At 42.2% G+C, this 25,087-nt stretch overlaps 1 protein-coding gene and 14 non-coding genes across 17 annotated transcripts; 7 read left to right on the top strand and 8 right to left on the bottom strand.

Annotated features, from left to right (window-relative positions):
• Positions 1-25,033, bottom strand: LOC119898183 (transmembrane protein 116-like). Of its 3 annotated transcripts, none has more exons than XM_038712372.1 (11): positions 21,441-25,033; positions 20,087-20,133; positions 17,696-17,759; positions 17,038-17,169; positions 9,077-9,175; positions 7,300-7,349; positions 7,083-7,166; positions 6,736-6,871; positions 4,112-4,256; positions 3,891-3,970; positions 1-598 (listed from the first exon to the last, which is right to left on the bottom strand). In XM_038712372.1, exons 1-11 carry the CDS (start codon positions 21,519-21,521, stop codon positions 428-430), a joined length of 1,089 nt encoding a protein of 362 aa, XP_038568300.1. In that variant the 5' UTR covers positions 21,522-25,033; the 3' UTR covers positions 1-427. The 3 variants fall into 3 exon arrangements, with proteins under 3 accessions (XP_038568300.1, XP_038568299.1, XP_038568301.1); XM_038712371.1 differs by having other exon boundaries at positions 9,071-9,175; XM_038712373.1 differs by having other exon boundaries at positions 9,071-9,175; positions 20,274-25,033.
• Positions 1,420-1,491, bottom strand: trnae-uuc. Its single transcript has one exon. It is a non-coding gene; the product is annotated as a tRNA-Glu (tRNA).
• Positions 2,403-2,474, top strand: trnae-uuc. Its single transcript has one exon. It is a non-coding gene; the product is annotated as a tRNA-Glu (tRNA).
• trnae-uuc lies at positions 4,437-4,508 on the bottom strand. Its single transcript has one exon. It is a non-coding gene; the product is annotated as a tRNA-Glu (tRNA).
• trnae-uuc lies at positions 5,903-5,974 on the bottom strand. The gene has a single exon. It is a non-coding gene; the product is annotated as a tRNA-Glu (tRNA).
• LOC119898379 lies at positions 6,294-6,456 on the bottom strand. Its single transcript, XR_005443538.1, has one exon. It is a non-coding gene; the product is annotated as a U1 spliceosomal RNA (small nuclear RNA).
• On the top strand, positions 10,147-10,218 carry trnae-uuc. Its single transcript has one exon. It is a non-coding gene; the product is annotated as a tRNA-Glu (tRNA).
• trnae-uuc lies at positions 11,664-11,735 on the top strand. Its single transcript has one exon. It is a non-coding gene; the product is annotated as a tRNA-Glu (tRNA).
• On the bottom strand, positions 12,458-12,529 carry trnae-uuc. The gene has a single exon. It is a non-coding gene; the product is annotated as a tRNA-Glu (tRNA).
• On the top strand, positions 12,667-12,738 carry trnae-uuc. The gene has a single exon. It is a non-coding gene; the product is annotated as a tRNA-Glu (tRNA).
• trnae-uuc lies at positions 13,064-13,135 on the top strand. Its single transcript has one exon. It is a non-coding gene; the product is annotated as a tRNA-Glu (tRNA).
• trnae-uuc lies at positions 13,461-13,532 on the top strand. Its single transcript has one exon. It is a non-coding gene; the product is annotated as a tRNA-Glu (tRNA).
• trnae-uuc lies at positions 14,288-14,359 on the bottom strand. The gene has a single exon. It is a non-coding gene; the product is annotated as a tRNA-Glu (tRNA).
• On the bottom strand, positions 14,685-14,756 carry trnae-uuc. The gene has a single exon. It is a non-coding gene; the product is annotated as a tRNA-Glu (tRNA).
• On the top strand, positions 14,894-14,965 carry trnae-uuc. Its single transcript has one exon. It is a non-coding gene; the product is annotated as a tRNA-Glu (tRNA).
• Positions 25,034-25,087: the final 54 nt, after the last annotated feature.

Below are 25,087 nucleotides of genomic sequence, written 5' to 3' on the forward strand. Positions count from 1 at the left end.
ATTTATATACTCTTTATGTATCTACCTTTGACAAGTGCAATTGTGACAAAAGAATTTCCCCATCAATAAAGTATTTCTGATTCTGATTCTGATTTTAAGGTAAGAAAAAATCAATTGTTCTAAACTGTAAGATTTAAAAATAACTTCAAACCACCCGTGAGGTTTTGTTTACAGAGTGAATGCAGCCACGTGTCTTTCAATGCGTGCTCTTCCTCTCGTAGTAAAGTCCCCCTCTTTCTTCTTCTTCCCTTTTTCTCGCCTCAGTGGTTCAGGATCTGAGGTGGAAATCAAAACCCCTGCAGAGACTCAGCCCCGGTGTTTTCCCTCTCACTGACTGAAGTGAAAGTATAGATCTTTCCTCTCGAGTCTTTGCAGCAGATGACTGAAAAAACACCTACTCAGTCTCACTTTGTCACTTCTCTTTCTTTCAGCAAAGGGTGCGGAGCGTTTGGTAGCTTCTTTTCTTCTGTGCCCTCAGGAGAGGCGTCTGAGTGTCCACGTCTCGGGATAGAACCCTCCTGCCGGCTCGGCGGAGATGTGCACGGGTCCATCCGTAGACCAGGCAGTTTAGGAAACCCTGAGAGGCTGAGGTGAAAGCCTGAGGACAGAAGACATGCTCCAGTTACTCAAACTATAACAGCTCAATTTCCCTGCACATTTTAGAGGATCATTTCGGTTGTTTTGCACTTTTTATGCTGGTTGCTGGTTGATTTTTCTGTGCTTGTTTAAGTGATGCTTATTTTGTCCACAATGAGCTCACAGTTGTATAAAAGGCTTGTTCCCATACCAGGAGTTGAACCCAGGCTGCCTGGGTGATCATGTTAAAGTCACAGGTCCCATATGGTCTAGCGGTCAGGATTCAACTCCCGGTATGGGAACTGATTTATTCCAAAGCTATTATAATTGGTTTGGGCCTTGCTCGCTCTCTACATACTGTATATAGATGCAGCACCTGCAGGGTTCAAATATTAGCACCAAGACTCAGGTGACTATTTCATGTATTCAATTCAAATACGTGTTCACGTGTAATTAAACAACTCACTGTCATAATTAATTCAACCCAGGTGAAAACCAGGAATCCTGACCACTAGACCATATGGGACATGTGACACCAACATGATCGAGAACTCTGAGACCATAATGAACTCATGTTCCAAAACTAGTGTAGTTTCCTGAAGTAACCTGACAAGTTATTTGAGACTCTAAACGTGTTCTACGGCACTTATTAGTTTCTCACTATGGGAAAGCGGGAAAGGTTTCCTGCTTTTCAACTCGGTTTAAGTGACGGAATGGGAAATTAATTTTGATGGTAAGTTGTTTAACTACATGTGAAGACAAATTACTCATATTTCTCCAGGTACTATATACACATATAGAGTGAGGAACACCTAAACCAATTGTAGCTTTGGAACAAATCAGTTCCCATACCGGGAGTTGAACCCGGGCCACCTGGGTGAAAACCAGGAATCCTGACCGCTAGACCATATGGGACATGAAAGTAACAGTTGTCATGACTTCAAGAGTATAATGAAATCATGTTACCAAGCTAGTTTAGTTTTCTCAAAATTTGTTATTAGACACCCAGGAAACCTGTTCTAAACTTGATTATTTTAAGTATGTCCCATATGGTCTAGTGGTCAGGAGGCCAAGCTGTTTACCGGCTTCTCGCTGACCTTGCTGAGCATGTGCAACTTCCAACAAAGATCATTTAGAGACAAGATGTATCACTCCATAGCTAAAACGAAGCCTCCAACACAGGCTGAAAAGAGGAGCTGCAGCAATGTGCAGTATGACAAAAAATATGGTGTTGCTCTGGTAGAACCCCTAAATAAGATTTGGAAGCTGAAAATGAGCAGAATACCACCTCTTTAAATGTTTTACTTTAATCTTTGGGAAGCAGAAATCACCGTGCAGATCTGCAACCAACGAGACAACGAATCTGCTGAATACCTGGGAGTGCACATGGACAATAAGCTGGACTGGGCCAAGAACACTGAGGTCCTCTACAGGAAGGGCCAGAGGTGCATCTATTTTCTGAGGAGGCTGAGGTCCTTCAACATCTGCAGGACCATAATGAACTCATGTTCCAAAACTTGTGTAGTTTCCTGAAGTAACCTGACAAGTTATTTGAGAGCCAACAAAGCTGTTCTATGAAAACCAGGAATCCTGACCGCTAGACCATATGGGACATACTTTAATAATTGATAAAGTTAAAGTTATTTTTCTTTCCAGGAGCTGAACCTGGGTGAAACCTAGGAGGTCTGACCGCTAGACCATATGGGACAGGTGACTGAAAGGTTATAGAGAACTCATGTTCCCAAAGTAGTGTAATTTCTTGAAGTTACCTGACAAGTTATTCGACACCCAAGAAAGCTGCTCTAAAGGGAATCCTTTTAACCCTCTCCCATATGGTCTAGCGGTCAGGATTCCTGGTTTTCACCCAGGCGGCCCGGGTTCAACTCCCGGTATGGGAACTGATTTATCTCCTGGTAAATTAATAGTGACGTTGGTCTTTGACAGACTTTAATCAGGGTTCAGCACATCAACTGAAACTGTGCAGCTGGTTTATTTTTATGGACATCTACGTTTCCTACATGCTTTTGGAAACGTGTCCCTACCGTTCTGTCTCCGGGTATTTTGAGCATCTCAAACTACACAGAGCTTTGCTTGATGACTTCATACCCTGAGAACGGTGGCGTTAGTCTGTAGATTAACTTTAAGAGCGGTCATTGCAAGATGACGTTAGCTTTGTATCAAGCCTCAACAATCTTCTGCCAGTCATCTCTAAGCTTAGACATGTCCCATATGGTCTAGCGGTCAAGATTCCTGGTTTTCCGTAGGACAGACCTTTGTTATGTATTTGCTTTAGTCTGAAGTTTTGTCAAACTATCTTGGCTCAGTTGGTGAGTGTCTATGTGCCCTTTGGGCTGGACTTTGGGCTTTATCACTTTGCAAACCTATTGCATGCACAAAAAAGGAATATAACTCAATGAAGGAGAGGAAAAAAGCCAAAAAGCACAATACCACCTCTTTAAAGAAATCACATAGAATTCTATTTACACATGATCCATGATGAGAAAGATAAAAAAATAGAAACGCATTGCAAAAATAGCACATTGCCAAAATGTAACAAATTATTGGGGAGCCCCCGTAGTTTGCACCCTGTCTACAATCTCAACCATCGAATCCAGTAACAGGAAATAACGTCACTCCGTTACTCACAGATTTTATACATTTTTGTGGGTGTTGAAATGTTCCGCTGTGTTGCTGAATTACTATAGAAAAAACAAAACACCACTTAATTTCAGGTTAAAATGCATTCTAATGCTCGTTACTGAGATTGTAAGGGGTATAATATTACAGAAATTTTATTAGTAATGCTTTCTATTACTGCGTAACAGCAAAAAGCAATACATCACTGTTACGCTTTTGTAATGTGTTACTCCCAATTCTGGGTTAGCCTTAGATTTATCCTGATTAAGTTTGAGGTAGTTGCAGCTCATTCAAGCATTAATGTAATTTAAGCACTCCATCAGGTTGGATGGTTACAGAGTGTCCGAAGCCTTGGTGTGTATGTAGAGTTGCGTGTCGTCTGCATAGCAGTGAAGGTTGAGGCCATGCTGATGTGGGAGAATATAAGTATTTATGAAATGGTCCAGGAGCCGAGCCCTGGGGGACACCATGAGAAAGGGGGGATGTGGAAGACATGGAAGAAGTTTTGTCCAGCTGTAAACCATGATTGTGGAGTGCCAGTGACACCAAGTAGTGATTCTGAGCTGTTCAGCAGAAACATATGACAGACAGAATCACGAACCCATAGACTGTCCATGCATGTAATTTAAATGTTACACTGTTGACACTTTTTCGCAGGTGTCCGGCTGCAGACTGACCTGTGATATGTAGAGGGCGACCCCGGCCTTGCCCTGACCCGCTGTGGGTTTCACCACCTGAAGAAATGCCAGACCCACCGCTGAGGAAACAACACAGAAGCACAACCTCAGACACAGATTCAAATCCTGTTAATGCTGCTTACATCATCCATCACATCAGAAACTTCCAGTCTCATATGTTCACTAACCACGGCGGTCTGAATTAGGATGAAGGAACAAACCTGGACCCCAACAGAGGACGAAGATCAGCGGGTAAAGGAGCATCCGCCGGTCCATCACACGAAAGGAGGCCCGCTGCTGGTTGCCTAAGTAACCGTTTGATGTCACGACCCGCCTGTAAATATGACAGGCTTTGACCACGAGCACCTGGAGCACAAGAGGAGAGTTTGTTATCAGCACCATTTGGTTTGTGGTCCAAACACTGAACAGAAACACTACTGCTCCACAGCAGCTAGCTTAGCTGCAAAGTGCAGTTGAAGTATTGAATGCTTATTAAGGCCCATGAGATATTTGAACAACCTATTAATTCAGCAAAAGATCATTACTTTCCCATACCGGGAGTTGAACCCGGGCCACCTGGGTGAAAACCAGGAATCCTAACCGCTAGACCATATGGGAGCACACACTTATAGCATAATGAACTCCCTGTTCCCAAGGTTGTTTAGGTTCTTTAAGTAACGGCTCGTGCAGACTACACGACTTTCAGCGTCGGCCGATTGCCGTGCTGTTCACACTACACAACTTATTGACGGGAGTCTTGAAGTCATTTTGACTGATCGGTGACAGGGGGTCACACACCACATGAGCTGACAGCGGCTGTGTCACCCGACACTGGTCTCCAAACCACGTTTTGTCAAGAAAACACACGTGAAATGTGAAACGGGAAATGACGCGAACCTACACATAAAACAGCTCTTTGTTATTATAAAGATAGCAATTATAAAGACAAAGAATCTGTGTGAAAGAATGGATTACCAAGTGCAGGTAGCAGGGATCGTCTGAGCTACAGAGAGCTGGAGGGGAGTAAAAAGTGTATTGCAGTGAAAAAGTAGCTGCCTGCTCTCATTGGCTGGATGTGGATGTCGAGTCGGCCGACTCTTCCAGATATTTGGCGTGCTAGATATCTGGCTGGAGTCGGTGATGTGTCAGTGATGTGTCGAGAGCCGTTTTGATGCGTCCTTGAGTAGTTCACACATATAACGACTGGCGACCGCTGATCGATCGCTGTTTTACCCCTGATCACAGCCTGACGGTCGCCGAGCTTGCCGAGCGGCAAATCGGGCTAAAAATCGTGTAGCATGAACTAGGCTTAACCTGACAAGTTATTCAACAACCTAGAAAGCTGGTCCTGTATGAGTATATACAATATGGTCAGGACTCCTGGGGCGAGTTCAATCTCAAAACGTTTTTGATTGAATGACATGTTTCCTTGAAACGTTCCACAACGGGCTTCTATGTTTGTTTTCTTCTGTTTGGTGGGCGTGTCGCAGGTGTTACCCAGTCAGTTGCAACAAGTTTGTAAACACAACGGTGTTAAAAGGGCAGGGAAATGCAGTGCGCTTGCGTACTCAACAGGGTGTTCAGGGAACCACCCTTTCGCTTCGTTTTGTTGCCGTTGAACTCGCCCCTGGTTTTCACTAAGGAGGCCTGGGTTCAACTCCTGGTACGGAAACCCTTATTAAAGCCCATCAGACATTTGAACTACCTATTAGTTTAGCAGTAGCTCAGTCTGTAAGGATTAGACTGGGTAGCCGGAGAGGTGCCAGTTCACCTCCTGGGCACTGCCGAAGGAAGCCTTGAGCAAGCCCCTGAACCCCCAACTGTTCGGGGCGCCGCACTGAGTGGCAGCCCCCTCACTCTGACATCTGACATTGCTATTGGTCCTGCATGTGCGTGTGTGTATTTCGGACCTGTGTGTAAAAATACTAACATAATAACAGAGTGAAAACAGTGAGTTTCCCCTTGTGGGACTAAATAAAGTAATGATCTTCTTCAAAAAGAAGATCATTACTTTCCCATACCGGGAGTTGAACCCGGGCCACCTGGGTGAAAACAAGGAATCCTGACCGCTAGACCATATGGGAACTAGCTTTAGATACTCATAGGCAGTTTTGCTCACACAATCATTACCTTGTGCATTTTATAAAATTTAGATTTTATCAGAACCGGCAATACTTTATTGATGCCCAAGGGGAAATTCATTCTCTGCATTTAACCCATCCTCTTTAGGAGCAGTGGGCTGCCATCCTACAGCGCCGGGGACCAGTCCAGGGTTCGAGGCCTTTCTCAGGGCGCAGCTTCAACATGGGTCGTGCTAGACTTGATACTGCCAACCACTGCTTTCCAAGCCAAGTCCTTAAAGACTGAGCTAATGCCTCCCATCCCAAAAAAAAAAATCAAAAATAGGGAAGAGCGTGAACGCAGTCCCCCACTACCACAAATTATGCAGTTGAGATTCCCACATTTGGGAAAGTCGCAGGGGTCAGCACAACCGGAGTGCAACGGCTAAGCCTCGCCTGGGTGAGCCACCTTCTTGATCATGGTATCTCCCCTGCCAGGTAAGTATAACTAACCTTCATGTCTGGATTTTGACGTAATTATTTTGAAATAAAACCCTCCTAACCTACCCTTAGTCTTTCTGTCCTATATGGTCCAGTGGTCGGGGTGACCCCGGTTCAACTCCGGGTATGGGAAATGAAATATTCTAAAAGGGGCATCAGTTTTCAAATGAGAGATCTTTTTCAAGTAGTTTCATGTCACATCACATCATATTCTTTTATTTCCTGCCATATCACTTTATGTCCTTTCATGACATGCACGTGGCAAGTCACGCCACGTCACTCACAATGATGCTGAGAAGTGTGAGGAAGAAGGTGGCGAGGAAGATGCCCATGCAGTAGGTGTGCAGCAGGCTGCAGGCTCTGATTGGCTGCTGGTGCTCTGAGGTAAGATAAAGCGCTCCGGTGTGCATCAGCAGACACCTGGTTTGGTATGGTGCACAGTGAGGGTCAAAACAAACAATTTTTAATACACACGTTCTAAAAATGAAAACAGTTTTCAAGCAGCTTCTGTTTTAAGTGAAATAAAATATTTAATCCTTTCGAAATGAAAGTAAATAACCCACTCTATCATGAGTGACTGCAGACGTGTTAGTGAGTGTGCCTTGATAGTGATTGCAGGTTTTCTCCTCACCTGTATGGCTCGCTGAAGTTGGCTTGACATTGGCTGATGTTTCCTTGTATGAAAACAGGTGCCATCAGCAGCACAGGAAACAGACTGAGGACCAGAGGAGGTTAAATACATTTAAAATCCAAATTCCGCAACAATACACACATGTGTTCAATTTTTTTTTTAATTGGACCTCAGTAGAGAGATCATTATATCCCGCTGCCTGACAGTTTGTACTCACCCTGAAAGCAGCGCGGTGATTTTGCCAGCGGTGCTCACTCTGTTGGAAAACTGGTAAAAAAAAAAAGATGGGAAAGATTATTTAAAAATGACAAAACTCATTCAAATTCTGTCTGAATCTGCAAGTTATCAGAGAAACAAGCTGAGCAAATGTTAGCGGCAGCTCGGCTCGCAGTGTGCGAACGGCGTCGGAGAAACACTGAATTTTAACGTGAAACTGCTTTATTCAGTGTGTCTGCTGGTTTTATTCACCAGGTCCGTTTGTTTTGGAGAACAACCGGGAGGAGCTGCCTGAAGTGAAACAGCCTATTTTCATTCCCAGGGTGACAAATACCTACGCTTTGTCACATCCTTTGGTGTCCAGTAACGACACATATGGTATCTTTTAGCATCATTGAATGCTGAAAGGAGGCCTAGTATAAATAAAAGAATAGTCAGAATAAAGAGGTGGTTGCGTAACTCAGGAGAGTGGTGTTTGTTTCCCGTGTGAAAGAAAAAGTCATGAAACATTGACTCTTTTTAGTTACTTAACTTACGTAATTTAATTCACATAACTAACATACTTATTTTAACCCAAAACATGATCTTATGCTAAACCTAACTAAGTTTTTGGTGCCTAAACCAAAACAACCCGTTCAGATCTCAACTCGTCACATAAGGACACTTTGTCAAGACCCCTTGCTGTTGCTTTTTAACGCCCTGGGTACCCTTTAGCGTCGTTTGTGCAGGTGTAGGGCTCCGTGGTCAAGTTAGGAAGAATAAATATGCAACGCCCCGTTAGACTTTCAAAATAAAACTAGTGGTTAACGTTGTGAAACGTTTTAATTTGATAAGGTTTAAGCACCAAAACTACTTGGTTAGGTTCAGGAAAAGATCATGGTTTGGGTTAAAATAACTAACGTACTAACGTGATTTAACTTACGCAAGTTAAACATCGTTACTTGCATAATTTATGCTACTTACGTGATCTAAATAAAAACGTTTAATGTTTTTGTTTCTCATGGGAAACAAACGCTGGTGCCCTGGGTGTCCAGTTTCTGATCATTTACATTTATTCATTTTAGCTCACACGTTTATCCAAGGTGACTTACAATTGCTTTATATGTCAGAGGTCACACGCCTCGGGAGCAACAAGGAGTTAAGCGCCTTGCACAGGGACACAACGGGTCTCAACCATGCGTCCGTATGTGATGTCCTGGGATAAGAATGATCCCACGCTACTTCACGATGTCACCAAACTACGTCCTTTGTTACTGTTTTGATGTGAGAGACCCCTGGTGGCAGAAAATTACAAACTAGTTTGACATTTTGGGGCTTTTGTGCTGGAACAGATGAAAACATAAATGCCATGATGCCATGGCAATGAATGCTGGGAGCAGTTGCCAGGAAGTTACTGGTCCTGACCCAGAAATAGTCCGGCACCCAAAATGCCCCAGTAAAACCAACACTTCGGTTATTGAAAAGATTATCAGAGGAGACATAGTGTTAATCAGCCATCTTTAGAGGTGTTGGTAGGTGGATTTAGTTATCTTTGGACAGAGCAAGGCTAGCTGTTTCCCCTTGTTTCCAGTCTTAATGCTAAGCTAAGCTGGTGTTTGAGATGTTCAATAAGAGGAAACAGATTTTAAATTAACAATATGGCAACAACATCCCTGCAAAAACATCTCAGTCATTTCTTATTCTAAACACACACACATAAAAACATAGAGCTCAGTCAGACGAGGCCTTTGCCGTGTAAGCAAGGAATAGATATGTGTAGTGGTTGCACGTACGTGTACCGAGTATCCGGTCATGCAGCTGTAGAGCTTCTCTCTGATTTCGGTGTAGAGGTTCCACATGTAGTTGAGCGTGTAGAAGAAGGAGGCCATGTAGAGGATCTGACAGAACAAAAACAGGAGGTTTTCAGTTCGGGAAAATCTCACCTGACAGGGCGATCAGAATTACTTTCCTTGGGGCTTGTTTGTGTTTGGCGGCACACTCTCGCCTAAACAAGAGATAAATAATTGAACCAGAAGCTGACCCGGGCTCGATGCTTCGGAACAATAAATGTAGGTCAGGAATGTGTTGTGCTGCTCTTTACGTCTGCCCTGGTTCTGCTGCTCTATTTCATCCCAGACTGACCCAGTTCAGGATCAGTTCTGGATAGGCCCCAAAATACCAATATCAGTCTGTTTACTGTAGAATAAATATTTCAACATTAGACCAAATACTCTGACTACGAAAGTAAACAGGCTTTTCAGATGACTTTAAAGGACCACTGTGGTCATTTTGAATGTTGAGCCAAATTGAATACAGTTTGCGTTTTAGGAAGAAACATGTATAACCTCTAAAGAAAGCTGGAGCACGTTGCAGTATGGACCTGAAACAATGTGTTGTCTCACAATCGTGATTCAATACAACAGTGTAGGAGTCAGGCTTCCTGGTTTTCACCCAGGTTCAACTCCCAGAAAGAGAAATACCTTACCTCTAAACTTTAGTTACTCTAGTTATTTCCTGTACTGGAAGGCATCCTAACCGCTAGACCATATGGAACATTTGACAAGAAGGTGATTATGGTTGCAACTTTGGGAGTTTAAGAACTCATGTTTTTTACATTTACATTCACTCATTTAGCTGACGCTTTTATCCAAAGCGACTTACAATTGCTATATATGTCAGAGGTCGCACGCCTCTGGAGCAACGAGGGGTTAAGTGTCTTGCTCAGGGACACAATGGTGGATGTGTCACAGTGTCACACATCTCATCCATTACACCATCACCACCCCAAGCAAGTTTAGTTTCTTGAAGTACCCTGACAACTTATCAGACACCCAAGAAACCTGTTCTAAACGTAACTGTTTTAATCATGTCCCATATGGTCTAGCGGTCAGGATTCCTGGTTTTCACCCAGGCGGCCCGGGTTCAACTCCCGGTATGGGAAACAATAGTTTAGTGTTGGATAAAACTATTAGTGTTGTTCGGTTGTTTAAATTTCTGGTAAATGAATAACCTCACTGGGTTGTTTAAACACATGAAGAAGAAAAGTCTTCCCCCTCTGGCTCACATACAAAGATCGTTCCTGCTTCATTAAAACATCCGGTTAGTTTGATGCATTGAACTCTCATTTAGGCCAGTCAACAGATGCTGTACTTAAAAGTCGATGCACGATATTGTGTTCATGAGACGAGAAGATATTTTAACACTGCTTTGAAGAAATATTTAATGCTAAAATATATGAGTATAAGTGTCTTGGGGTCATTAAAAACTTAATTTCATTCATTCTGGAGAAATTTTCAGCACCAATTTATTGTGGAAACACAAAAACTCAGTTGGCAGGTGACAATTCAAAATATAAAACTATAAGAGAATATAATGGAGTAATGAGTAACTTTTATGCATGTCTTATTATTGTGCAAAGAAAGCAACTACACAGATACAACTGAGCTGACATCATTATAAGCTTAGTTTCCCATACCGGCAGTTGAACCCGGGCCGCCTGGGTGAAAACCAGGAATCCTGACCGCTCAATTCAAAGTAATACGTGTTCACGTGTATTTAAAAAACTCACTGTCATAATTAATTTTCCATACTGGGACTTGAACCCAGGTGCAAACCAGGGATCCAGGGAGGTTTTCAAAGTGGGAGGTGAGCCTACCCAGGGGGGCTCCAAACAGTTTCAGGGTCCAGGTTTCAGGAACTCATATTTGTATGTGCTTCCACACAGGTGGTACAATTAAGCAACAAACATCCAATCATGCTCTGCAGCAGGTATAAACATGCTGAGCAGGCCCAGTTGATTCTGGTTTTGTAACAGGATGGTGAGAGAAAAAGATCTGAGTGACTTTGAAAGAGGGTTCATTGTCGGGGCTTCAGTCACAGAGATGGCTCAGTTGGCTCGTGTTTCAATGGGAACAGTGACTGAAGTGACATCTGCAGATCTATAGGAAAGCCATCAGCAAACAGGGTCGGAGACTGTGCTCAGTCAACACCAAAATCAGTCATCATCAGTGTCATCATTAATACTTTTGGAAGAAATACTTTCCCATCCCAGGAGTCAGTGCTGCTGTGAGAAAATAATTAAATCATGTTCACAAGATAGCTCAACTATCATGTGGGTCTTTGAAGTGATGCTCCAAACTATTCTGTTGTCAACATCTCAAGACGACATAATCTATTATCATGCCCATCTTTAACTTTAGCCAAGGCCCATATGGTATTATGGGATTTGAAAGTCTGAGACTATGGACCATCATGGTCATGTTATTTGATCACATTAAAACTCAACAGTTGAGCCACGACAGTCAAACTAGTGGAGTTTCTTGAAGTACCCTGACAAGTTATTTGACAGCCAAAGTAGCTGTTCTAAGCGTGCACATCATAAGCATGTCCCATATGGTCTAGCGGTCAGGATTCCTGGTTTTCACCCAGGTGGCCCGGGTTCAATTCCCGGTATGGGAATTTCCTTATTGGTTTAGTTGTTGCTCACTCTATACATATATAGTACTTGGAGAAATATGAGTAATTTGTCTTCACATGTAATTAAACAACTTACCATCAAAATGAATTTCCCATTCCGGGACTCAAACCGAGTTGAAAAGCAGGAAACCTTTCCCGCTTTCCCAGAGTCAGAAACTAATAAGTGCCGTAGAACACGTTTAAAACAGCTTTGTTGGCTCTCAAATAACTTGTCAGGTTACTTGAAGAAACTATACTAGTTTGGGAACATGAGTTCATTATGGTCTCAGAGTTCTCGATCATGTTGACATCACTTTTCCCATATGGTCTAGTGGTCAGGATTCCTGGTTTTCACCCAAAAAACAACATTAAAATCCCCCTCTTTAACCACATCACACACATTTAGCCTCTTCTACGTGACCTCCTTTTGATAACTAATGACTTTTGTTTTTAACTTCCACTCACTGAGCCTCCCCTGAAACAGTTTGGACCCCCCTTTGGGGAGGCCCACCTTCCACTTTGAAATCCTCTGGTTATCAGGATCCCTGGTTTTCACCTGGGTTGAATTAATTATGACAGTGAGTTGTTTAATTACACGTGAACACGTATTTGAATTGAATACATGAAATAGTCATCTGAGTCTTGGTGCTAATATTTGAACCCTGCAGGTGCTGCATCTATATACAGTATGTATAACCAGTAGCAGCAGCTTTGGAACAAGTAATTTCCCATACCGGGAGTTTAACCCGGGCCACCTGGATGAAAACCAGGAATCCTGACCGCTAGACCATATGGGACATGGGACTACGATGTGATCGAGAACTCTGACACCATAATGAACTCATGTTCCCAAACTAGTGTAGTTTCCTGAAGTAACCTGACAAGAACACCCTGAAGGGAGAATCTTTGTTGTCACTTTGTTGTTGTTGTCATGTCCCATATGGTCTAGCGGTCAGGATTCCTGGTTTTCACCCAGGCGGCCCGGGTTCAACTCCTGGTATGGGAACTGATTTATCTCCAGGTAAATTAATAGTGACGTTGGTCTTTGACAGACTTTAATCAGGGTTCAGCACATCAACTGAAACTGTGCAGCTGGTTTATTTTTATGGACATCTACGTTTCCTACATGCTTTTGGAAACGTGTCCCTACCGTTCTGTCTCCGGGTATTTTGAGCATCTCAAACTACACAGAGCTTTGCTTGATGACTTCATACCCTGAGAACGGTGGCGTTAGTCTGTAGATTAACTTTAAGAGCGGTCATTGCAAGATGACGTTAGCTTTGTATCAAGCCTCAACAATCTTCTGCCAGTCATCTCTAAGCTTAGACGTGTCCCATATGGTCTAGCGGTCAGGATTCCTGGTTTTCACCCAGGCGGCCCGGGTTCAACTCCTGGTATGGGAACTGATTTATTTCCTGGTAAATTAATAGTGACGTTGGTCTTTGACAGACTTTAATCAGGGTTCAGCACATCAACTGAAACTGTGCAGCTGGTTTATTTTTATGGACATCTACGTTTCCTACATGCTTTTGGAAACGTGTCCCTACCGTTCTGTCTCCGGGTATTTTGAGCATCTCAAACTACACAGAGCTTTGCTTGATGACTTCATACCCTGAGAACGGTGGCGTTAGTCTGTAGATTAACTTTAAGAGCGGTCATTGCAAGATGACGTTAGCTTTGTATCAAGCCTCAACAATCTTCTGCCAGTCATCTCTAAGCTTAGACGTGTCCCATATGGTCTAGCGGTCAGGATTCCTGGTTTTCACCCAGGCGGCCCGGGTTCAACTCCCGGTATGGGAAACTGAATTTACCACATGTTGGATATCCCAGATAAATTGCTCTTTAAATGGACTCTCTGAACCTTTCTGTAACCTGTTCACCTCTCAGAACAACATTATCTTTGTTTCATGCCCATCTTTAACTTTAGCCATGAGCCATAGGGTCTACAGGAGGTTTCAAAGTCTGAGACTGTGGGCCTCCTGTCAGACAAGTCCTGGAAAAAGGCCTCCCCTCACCCGGCCTTAGTTTACCTGCTTAGCATTGCTTACTTCCTGGATGCCTGTGGGACCCTGATCATGATCACATAGACACTCACCAACTGAGCCAAGATAGTTTGACAAAACTTCAGACTAAAGCAAATACATAACAAAGGTCTGTCCTACGGCACTTATTAGTTTCTGACTCATTAAAAAAACATTAAAATCCCCCTCTTTAACCACATCACACACATTTAGCCTCTTCTACGTGACCTCCTTTTGATAACTAATGACTTTTGTTTTTAACTTCCACTCACTGAGCCTCCCCTGAAACAGTTTGGACCCCCCTTTGGGGAGGCCCACCTTGCACTTTGAAATCCTCTGGTTATCAGGATCCCTGGTTTTCACCTGGGTTGAATTAATTATGAGTTAATTACACGTGAACACGTATTTGAATTCAATACATGAAATAGTCATCTGAGTCTTGGTCCCAATATTTAAACTGGATGCTGCATCTATATACAGTATGTAGAGAGTGAGCAACACTCCAACCAATCATTTGTAGTTGGAACAAGTAATTTCCCATACCGGGAGTTGAACCCGGGCCGCCTGGGTGAAAACCAGGAATCCTGACCGCTAGACCATATGGGACACGTCTAAGCTTAGAGATGACTGGCAGAAGATTGTTGAGGCTTGATACAAAGCTAACGTCATCTTGCAATGACCGCTCTTAAAGTTAATCTACAGACTAACGCCACCGTTCTCAGGGTATGAAGTCATCAAGCAAAGCTCTGTGTAGTTTGAGACGCTCAAAATACCCGGAGACAGAACGGTAGGGACACGTTTCCAAAAGCATGTAGGAAACGTAGATGTCCATAAAAATAACCCAGCTGCACAGTTTCAGTTGATGTGCTGAACCCTGAATAAAGCCTGTCAGAGACTAACGTCACTATTAATTTACCAGCAGATAAATCAGTTCCCATACCGGGAGTTGAACCCGGGCCGCCTGGGTGAAAACCAGGAATCCTGACCGCTAGACCATATGGGACATGACAACAACAACAAAGTGACAACAAAGATTCTCCCTTCAGGGTGTTCTTGTCAGGTTACTTCAGGAAACTACACTAGTTTGGGAACATGAGTTCATTATGGTCTCAGAGTTCTCGATCATGTTGGTGTCACATGTCCCATATGGTCTAGCGGTCAGGATTCCTGGTTTTCACCCAGGCGGCCCGGGTTCAACTCCCGGTATGGGAACAAGCCTCCGTATTAAGTCATGCTCACAGGACGATGGTTTTTTCATGTTATTAGCCAGTGGACAGTTTCAGCTCTGGGTATAAGGATCCACCTGAACTTCCTGGGATCAATTACTCTTTCATGAGTTCAACACAAAAGACAAAAAAAAAATCTCCTCATCATTAAGTGATAAAAAACTGCAGTTTATTTGGGTTTTCAGCAGCAGAATGGAAAAATAATTTCACTGCTTTTATCCAATGGAAGCTGTTTGTAGGAAATCACAAGGTTGACTGACACACCCATCCTCCAATCCCTGTGCTGGCGGGAGGGACCAAATTTAAATGTTGACGATGAAGGGCTGCAGCTCCTGAGTCGGTCAGAAACCGAATGTTTCATGTTTGTGAAACGGTGACGCTGAGTGAAATGAGCTGTCGTGTGTTTTTGAGTCAGTTAAACTGCTGTGTTGGTGAACCAATCAGCACTGTGTTCCTGTAGAGTGCGTGGAAGTGTTTTTTAACACCAGGATTACCTGATCATTTCGCTGAATACCGGTTGTTTGACTTGGGTTCAGTTTGGTGCGGATGGTAAAACACACTGAGACTTTAGTCAGCCGCACTTCTCAGAAGGAAGTTGAGATTTTCCACTTGTATACGGATCAGCTTCATGTGAAGGTTCCTTATTTTGATTCATTATTAAGGAAACATGATTTAGTTTGTTTGAGTGACAGAAGGAAATCCCATAATATCTTCAAACAATAGTGAAAAAGCCCCCAAAAAACAGATCAGAGGGTCAGTGTCTCTCTGACCTCAGCTGACCTGCTGTCTGTTTACGAACCCGATCGCTGGCTTTCACGTGAATATCTTGATTAAATATTACATTTTTGAGAGGAAATAACACTTCATACAAAAGAATCAGACAAAATGCAAACACAGAAGTCCTCATGTGAAACAGTGTTAAGCAAGTTACTTCCAAAATGTAATACATTATTGATTACTAGTTAGTCATTAGTTATATTACAATATTACTGTCTCTGAATTATAATGCTTTACACTACTTTTTTTTGGGGGGGGGGGGGGATTAGGATGAATCGTCTCCCCACTTAGAAAGACGCTGTGCGCATTTACGCACAAGGTACAGCAGCGTAACGTCACTGATTATTTGAATATCTGACAGGATCAGTCAGGATGAACTGACAGCAGCCTCTCTGATCAGGAAAGTAACTCATTAAAGCGCAAACACACAGCCTGTAGAAATCTATTTACCCATGATCCATCAGGGGAGCTACCATCTCGTCTCCCCTGTAGTTTGCACTCTGCCAACAATCTTGACCATCAGATTCCCGCAACAGGGAATCAGGTCAGTCTTTTACTCCTGGATTTATTTTCTTCCGCTGAAATGTTTCTCTGTGTTGATGAATTATTAATAAAACAAAACACCTGAGATTCTAACGGGTCTAATATTACCGTTTTTTGTTTTTTTTAGTAATGCGTTATATTTCTGCGCTACAGCGGAAAGCAATACATTACTGTAATTGGGTCCCAACACTGGTGTGAAATGACCTGTATGGTTCTAACTCTGGTAGAAAATATCCTTTGGTAAACAGCTGACTGATAAGATGCAGATAAGTCTGGTGTTAATCTTTGCTTTACTCAACAAATCTCATGTGCAGACCCCGGCTGCGGTCCGGTACCCACACTCCTCTATTATTCAGTATGCCAGAAAGAGATTTGGTATGTTCCACCACATAGTGTGTCAAATGCAGTAGGCCAAAAATACCAGGATGTCCTACTGCATCCATTCGCTGTCTGTGGCCCGTCGGTTCCTACTGCAGATATTAATTGTTCTTCTTCTTTTTGAGTTTTAACGTATTTGGTGCATTATTGCAACGAGGTAATTCTTTAAAAAACACCTCACAGATATATAGTTTCATGTCCAGTAAGCTCAGTAATTACAGACATCAGGAGGAAATAGTGCTTCTGTATTTGGGGCAGCAGGGTGTCTGTTCATGGTGATGAAGGAACATGTCAGCCAGTGTTTTTTGGCAAAGAAGGAGCTCTGTGGCTCAGAGGAAGAAGATAATCAGGCTGAGTTACCTGTTCCACAGTGTGCAGGTGGTAGCAGTGCGTGTGCAGGTGGCTGCAGTGTCGAGAGAACAGAGCAGCTCCGACCAGCCAGCAGAGAGCGAGCAGCAGGTCCGACACACTGAGCAGGAACAGAGGCTGCAGCTGCACACACAAAACATCCACACCGGGAGCTCATCAGGACAATAATGCTTTTATCCAGTTAACTCACCCCCCCCATCACATTTTACATTATGTCACAAAGCCCCCGCAAGGACATGGAGGGAATTTTTCGATGGAAAGTCCAACCTTGACCTTTCAGTGACTCCGTAAGGGTCAAAAATATTTAGAGATTGTGAAATCAAACCTGTGGTTGCACATTACCCTTTTAGGAGAAATAAAAATCAAGTGTATGAGTAAGCAGGAAAGCAGTGAAGTTCCACAAAGAATCTGAAAGAGAAACTAACTTTTCAGAACATCTGAGTAAATATTCAACTCAGAAAACTGTGTAAGACTCGGCTCTCAGAGTTAAACAGGTAACGAGTATGAATTTAGGTGCGGTAAATGTTGGTTTTCTGCTTTGAATCTTAACCCCAACGACAAATCTTTTCTACCCTTTCACAAACTCAACGCGTTCTCATGTATGACTGCAGCGAGCAGAAACATGTCAAAAGAAAGAGAAGTGACTGACCTCCGGCGTCCGGCTGAGTCTCTGTAACATCACACAGACGATGATGGAGCCTGAACCCAGAATACTGCAAACATGAAACACAGACGGGTGTTAGAAGAGACCTCATGTGCACACTGTACGGACAAAAGTACTGGGACACCTGCACATTACATTTACGACGTCCCATTCTGAATCCATAAGCATTAATATGGAGTTGGTTCCCCCTTTTGCAGCTCTTCTTGGAAGGCTTTCTACAAGACTTTACAGTTTGTCTGTGGTCATTTTTGGCCAGTAAGATACTGATGTTGGACGAGAGTCTGGCTCGTAGTCTCTGTACTAGTTTATCCCAAAGGTGTTGAGTAGCGGTGAGTTGGGGTCTCTGTGCGGGACGTTCAAGCTCTTCTACACCAAACTGGGTAAACCATTTCTTCATGGAGCTGCTTTGTGCACGGGGGGGTGTTGTCGTATAAAACAGGCAAAGGCCAAAAACAAACTAATAAGACTTAACAAAGACCACAGCATGATAAAACAGCCCCTATTAAAAGTATTATGACTGGGGTGTCCCAGTACTTTTGTCCACATAGTGTGTGAACATCTCATGAGTAAAATGTTTATTATCTGTAAAACCTTTTATTTAATAAACGTTAAGCTGCCGTTTCTCTGTGGGAAACGTTACAATGCGAAGAAACGAGGTGAACAAACGAGTTCTAATCAGATCATTTCACACTGATTGGAACTTATTCTTCTTCTGTTGTGTGTGTGAGTACTTTGACCTTTGACCTCCCTCCTGTTAGCCAGTTACAGTGCAGATGACCCAGAAATGAAAGTTTAATCTACTGAGGACTCTCTGGATGAGACACATTCAGGCGTCATTTACGTTACATTAAAAACTAAATTAACGACTGCGTTTATATAAATAATAAACGTCATCTACGCTTAAACAAACAAACAAAGACCCCCCAATCCTGACGACTGATTTATCGACATGTAAAACAAACATGTCACATCTGACAACACGTGAAAATGTTCGAACCACACTAATGATTCAGTGTCGTTATTGTTATTTCATTTTGTTGAGTTGCTGGAATTCAGTCTTTCCTCATTGGTTTCCTCCTATTTTTCCTTTCTTTTAATAAATAATTGATGGACATTTTGAATTGCTTTTGGGTATGACAAAGTAGATGTGTAAATATTAATTTGGAAAGCAGGTAAATTATTAAGTATTTGATTTCTGAACACGGGGTAAGAGTTTCAAAAATGTCTTCGGCTAAAATGATTATTATTCATTTATTTATTATTGTGTTATTTAATCATTTTGATTTGTTTTAATTACTATTTCTTCTCGGGGGACATTTTTAGATTCTGTTGTGATTGTTACAGGTGTTAAAGTTCATTTGATCTTTAAAGTAGCTTTTGTCTTTCCCATTTTTCTTTCCCCAGTGTAGTGGATTCTCAATGTTAGAGTAAAAATCTCTTGCATAAAAATGATCATTCAGCTCTGCAGGCACATCACTGCATCCTGTAACATATTTACAGATTAAAATTAAATGTCACCCCAATATCTCTGTTAAAACTACAGTTTTTTCTAGATTGCTAAAACGCACTTAATGAAATTGGGATCCACTTGATCGCCATCATCGCCTTCTGAGCACAGCAGAAGTCTTCTCTCTTTCATTTGATTCAAAACAGTTTGCACAGATCTTTCAGAACTCCACTGGATTAACTGTGTTGAACATCTAATCCCAGCTGATAGGAATTACTTGCATAATCATAAATCTCTAATTTCACCTGTGTGAAACTCCTTTGACCAGCAGTCGCTCCTCATCTGTTTATCAAAGATGCCGCCGCTGTGTTGCAACAGGACAGTGCAATAATAGAAAATAATAGAGTTCATGCTGTGATTTGCTTGCCTGCCTTGTTTGGTACACACAAATGTTTAAAGTATCAACAAAGCTGGTGTTTTGTTTTCCACTGTGTAATATTTGATTGAAATAATGTATTCATTTGACCACAAGTTGTGTTGTTTGGTGGAAATATTTGCTTTGTTGCATGTTTTTAATGTTTTGCGAGGTGTTTCGGTCCGTGAGCTTCAGTTAAATGTGCATTAAATGTGATTTCAGAGAAAACAAATGTGTTTAAGGAATCAAGAAAAACTGTGAACTAACTCCTCTGAATTGTGCAACACATGCGTGAATCTGAAAGTCCACATATCCTGTACCCTACTTTTCTTTTTCAATTTCCAATTAAATAACATTTATTGATATCAAACATAAGTTTAGTTTGGGAAACATTGTACAGTGCTGCAGAGTTATGCGTCAGTCACCAATCTGACTGTAAACTTCACGGCCGTTTGTTTAAAGTGAACAGTTTCACCATGAGGGGAACAAACCAGGCGGCGTTGAAGTCACTGACCTGAGAACAGCCATGACGAGCTGGATCCACCTGACGGCTTCGTACACCTGCAGACAGCAGATCAGTTTTAACATCAATGCTGTCACATTAAAGACACTTTCTAATTCACAAACGAGGCACCGAGGAAGTTTCAAAATTAAAAAGGAACTAAAGACAGATGGTAAGAGTGAACAAAGAAAATACAAACCTGATAATACCGAAGTATTTAACTGCAGAGGCTCGTGTGCAAAACAAATAAATGGAAGTAAAGGTACATAAGCAGCATTTTACAAATCATCAGTATTCTGTCTTTCTTTTCAACAGATCTCACGTTCAGACTGAAACCATCAACGTGCGAATCTGTCTCTCAGCACGGTCTGACTTCCTGTCTGCGTCCGCCGCCAAAAATAGTGGCGGCGGACGGATCCACGTGTGGCGCTCTCTGGTGAATGTTTGGGGCAGTGGGAATTTGTTGACAATAAAACAAAAAACAGACAATAACTTGTTATTTTGAAGTTAAGGTTCATGTCAGCCACAGATGTTGGAGAGTGAAAGTGTTGAAATAGAGAAGAAGGCGAGACGCAAAAAGCCCAGAGAGTCTGAAAGAAGAAGAAAGTTTGAAGACGCGACTGAAACCAGCCGTTTGTGTTTCCACAGCTTCGCCCTGCAGCTGATCATCACTCAGGAGATTCACCCCATCAACCATTTCTAACCTGGGAGCTGAAACTCAGTCAGTACAACTGATGAAACTCACCAAACAATGTTTATCGCTTCCTTCATTTGCATTCTCTGTTCCTCTGAGGTGGCAGACAAAGTGCTGCAGGATTTCTTCTGTTACATTTATTTAACAGTTATTTTACCAATTTAACAAACCAAACATTTGATTAAAAACATGTTTCCAGTTCTCTGATCCTTTAAATCGAAGCAAAGATCTGAGAAATGTCAGAAAAACAAACGTGATTTGAGCTGCAGAAATGTATTTTAAGTTAAAAACCATCTCTCAACCCTTTTTATTGCTTTATCTTTATTATTAATGTTATTATTTATTATGTTGATAAATTTATCTTGTGACCCCTTGAGAGGCCCCGACCCTCAGGTTAACCAACAATATGTAAATTCATTAAAATCAGCTCCACCTTCACCTGCTGCAACATTAAAGTGCATCAATAATTATAATCCAGTCATATAATTCTCCTGCTGTTGGTACTGTAAGTATATTTTGCTCTAATACTTTTGTACTTTTACATGTGTATTTTTACTTGAGTAAAATATCTTCCAACACTAACTTTAAGTACAATTTGTTGATACTTGCGTCATTTTCTAACAGATTCTTTTCTCAGGTCGCAGTAAAGAAAACTGAAGTCCGGACTCTCACCTCGGTCCAGTCCTGGGCTCTGGTGGTGTTTTTCTCGGTGCTGTTGGTGAAAACCTCCTGCAGACTCTGTGCAGTCGACATGCTGGAAACTCAGAGATGATTTCAAAATGAAAGATACTTCAAATGCAGATCAGGGTGCAGCCTGGACCTGAGACTGATCCAGCAGCCTGGCAGGAGGAGCTTTTATCCTGCAGCCCAGACAGAAGGCTGGATATGTGTCCACTGACTCCGCCCACTGTACAATGCTGACCACGCCCACTTTACCACACCCCCTTGAGGAGCTGGACCAGGAGGCAGGAGATCAGACCTGATGAGCTCTAATGTACAGTAACTTTGTTTTTATTTACTGTAAGAACGGTACTTCTTTGTCTGACACTTGTTGATGCTACTTGTACACTTATCTATCTCTGCTCTTGTCTTTGCTGTTGCAAACTACAATTTCACCGTCTGTGGGACAAATAAAGGTTATTTTATCTTATCTTATCTCCTGACCTTTCCCTCCAGCGCCACCCTCAGGACCTTTTCGCACTGCGCATGTTTTCTTGATGAGTCACATGTAGTTTTTTCACACCAGCTGTGAGGGACTCTACACAAACTGAAGCCCTCAGCCTGTTGGTCACATGATCACGTCCAGTAATAAAAACGTCTCTTCAGCTTCAGGTAAAGCCAAAGGTCTCGCGCTCTCAAACCGAAAACCCAGAGTTTCCCTCATCTCAGGCTCAACTTACTCAGAGTTTTCACTAAACCCGCTTTCTGAAACAGGGCCCTGCACAGGTGACCTTTTGTTTTTACTTTCACTTTTACTAAAATCCTGTAGGTAGTGATAGTACAGATACCCTTGCTAAATATTACCCCACTAAAAGTAGAAGTCTTCAATTTAAAGTACAAAAGTACCTGCATTTACATTAGTATGGTTGTTTTTCGGGGGTTGCTGACATGGCAGTTTAAAAACGGTTCTCAAAGAGTTGCCCATTAAATCGACTAATTGTTTCAGCTGTACTTGTATAAGCTGTTGGTTTATTATATATTTTATAAACCCTTCATGTGTTTTGTGTGTAAATCTGATTTTGTAAAGTAACTGAAGCTGTCAGATAAATGAGGTGTAAAAGTAAAAAGTACAATATCTCCCTCCGAGATGAAGCGAGCAGAAGTAGAAAATGGCATGAAAATTCTCAAGTAAAGTACAAATACCTCTAATACAGTAGTACTTGAGTAAACGTACTTAGTTTCTGCATAGTAGTTTGCAGTATGAGACTGCCAGGCTCAGTGAGTTTCAGGTTTTGGGAAGCAGAAGTAAAATATAGGAGGAATTAAACTGACATTTAATTCTAATTTGATGTCTTGTGAGGAGAACAAGGCTGCAGCTGATCTGTAACATCCGGGAACCTCTACTGCACATTTAGCTTTGGTTTGCACACTGCCTTTCAGGCTGAATCCGCACATACTGCATGTGTGATGAGGTGGTTTCCAATACGAGCCTTCGTCTCTGGAGGAGAAAGTAACCCTGATGATGTCACAGTGATGTCATCTTGGTTATCCGGGGCGAGTTCAATTGGGCGACATGTTTCCTTGCAACGTCCCGCGACGGGCTCCGAGGTACGTTTTCTCCCATTTGGTGGGCGTGTCACAGGTGTTAGCCAATCAGCTGCGACAAGTTTGTAAACACAACAGCGTCATAAAAGGCTGGAAAATGCAGCGCTACGAGGTGTTCAGGGAACTTTAATGAAAGACGCTGTCCAGTTGCATTATGGGAATTGTAGGATCGAGTGTTTGTGGACGTCTCCCCGTTCTCCTGCTGGTTTGAACCAGTTTAATTTAAGTCCAACTAATCAGACGACGCCTTCATGATGGATCTGCAGCTTGTTGTTTAATCTGTGATGATGGACTCAAAACTAGAATATTTCTCTCTGAAATGTACAAGTACTTCAAAGCAGTACTTTCTACCCCCCCATGTGTGCAGACCTTCTTCTTTACGTGACTTGGTCTTTATTTAGATTTCCTACATTTGAAGAGGTTTTAATCTCTGTTCCTGTAAATAAAAAGGTTAATGGTGTTACTTTCAACCATGTTGACGCCACCTGCTGCTGGGAGGGAGAACGAGACACATACTTCAGAAATCGCCTGATCCCAACATTAAACCCATCAGAGAAATGAAACCCTGCTGAGAGAACTGGGACATGCGGTTCCACATGTTATTAAAACCCACTGAAATATTTACAGCTTTGAATTTTAAATATTCCAGATGTCGTGTTCTACACATTTTCAGGTTCTCACTTATAATTCTGCCTCTGATGGGATTAAAAACATTAACCGTCACTACAAATGAAATAAACAGGTTTATAAGAGTTGATCATCTTTTTAATGCACATGCAGCCTGTTGCTGTTGCTTCGTCGTCTTATTTCTAACTTTCTTCTTTCTCCAGTGAGCCCTGTTTCCATCCAGGGGGTCAGTGTGGAGGATTACAAATACCTGGGAGTGCACATGGACAATAAGCTGGACTGGGCCAAGAACACTGAGGTCCTCTACAGGAAGGGCCAGAGGTGCATCTATTTTCTGAGGAGGATGAGGTCCTTCAACATCTGCAGGACGATGCTGAGGATGTTTTCTGAGTCTGTGCTGTCCTGTTTGCTGTTGCATGCTGGGGCAGCAGGCTGAGGGCAGCGGACGCCAACAGACTCATCCAAGGCCAGTGACGTTGTGGGGTTGGAGCTGGACTCTCAGAGAGGAGGACGCTGTCCAAGCTACACGTCATCTTAGACAATGTCTCCCACCCGCTCCATGACCTGCTGCTCAAACACAGGAGCTCTTTCAGTGCAAGACTCATCCCCCATAATGCACCACAGAGCGCCACAGGAAGTCATTCCTGCCTGTGGCAAACTTTGAACTCCTCCCTCTAAGCGTCTGACATACAGACACTTCGTTTTAAACTGGACATTATCTGTTTTGTGCAGTAATTCCTTTAATTATGTAAATGTACATATCTATATTTTCTTTCTCTTATATTTTTACTCTGATATTTATATTTCTTTACATACACCACTATCTTTATTTATATTCCTTTTGACTTTTGTGCAACTGTGACACAGAATTTCCCCTCGGGGATCAATAAAGTATTTCTGAATAATGTCTATTTTATTCTATTCCCACTTTATTTGTATTTGCTTCACTGTTTCTTACAAGGACAATTAAGAAACTTGACCTGATTGAAAGCTAACGATTCATTACAATATTAATTAGTCTAATCAACATTTATTGGCTACAAATATTTTCTAAAGCCAACGTTCACATATTCGAACTGGTTGTTTTGTCCGATCGACAAAAATCCAAAGATGTTCAGTTTTACAGTTATTTAAGGCTGAAGTCTTAAAGAGTCCGACCTGGGAAACATTTTTATTTACTCACATTGTGTGGAATAAGATCCGTGTCTTAATAAATCCTTCTCCTGTTTCTTCCAGAGTCATTTTAAACTCGGCGACCATCATCCACTTCATGATTAACCTGCGGGTTTTTCACAAAAATCATAGTTTCATCACCACCACAGAGCAGTTTGTCTTAATGTCCTGGTTTCAACAAGTTACCCCAGTTACAGAATAATTATCTGAACGTCACAGGAGTGTAAAAAGCTCACGGCGGGTGGTGAAGGGCT

Source organism: Micropterus salmoides, unplaced genomic scaffold, assembly GCF_014851395.1.
Source record: "Micropterus salmoides isolate LMB-PRFRI ecotype aquatic unplaced genomic scaffold, ASM1485139v1 Ms_hic_scaffold_11, whole genome shotgun sequence".
NCBI lineage: Eukaryota > Metazoa > Chordata > Actinopteri > Centrarchiformes > Centrarchidae > Micropterus > Micropterus salmoides.

What these genes read in the sequence shown, in the direction of transcription:
- LOC119898183 (XM_038712371.1), bottom strand. Translation starts at nt 21,521, where the DNA reads ATGTCGACTGCACAGAGTCTGCAGGAGGTTTTCACCAACAGCACCGAG. An exon ending in GAGCCCAGGACTGGACCGAG is followed by an intron (nt 20,134 to 21,440) that starts GTGAGAGTCCGG and finishes TGCTGTCTGCAG; the next exon opens with GTGTACGAAGCCGTCAGGTG. An exon ending in CGTCCTCTGTTGGGGTCCAG is followed by an intron (nt 3,971 to 4,111) that starts GTTTGTTCCTTC and finishes TTGTTTCCTCAG; the next exon opens with CGGTGGGTCTGGCATTTCTT.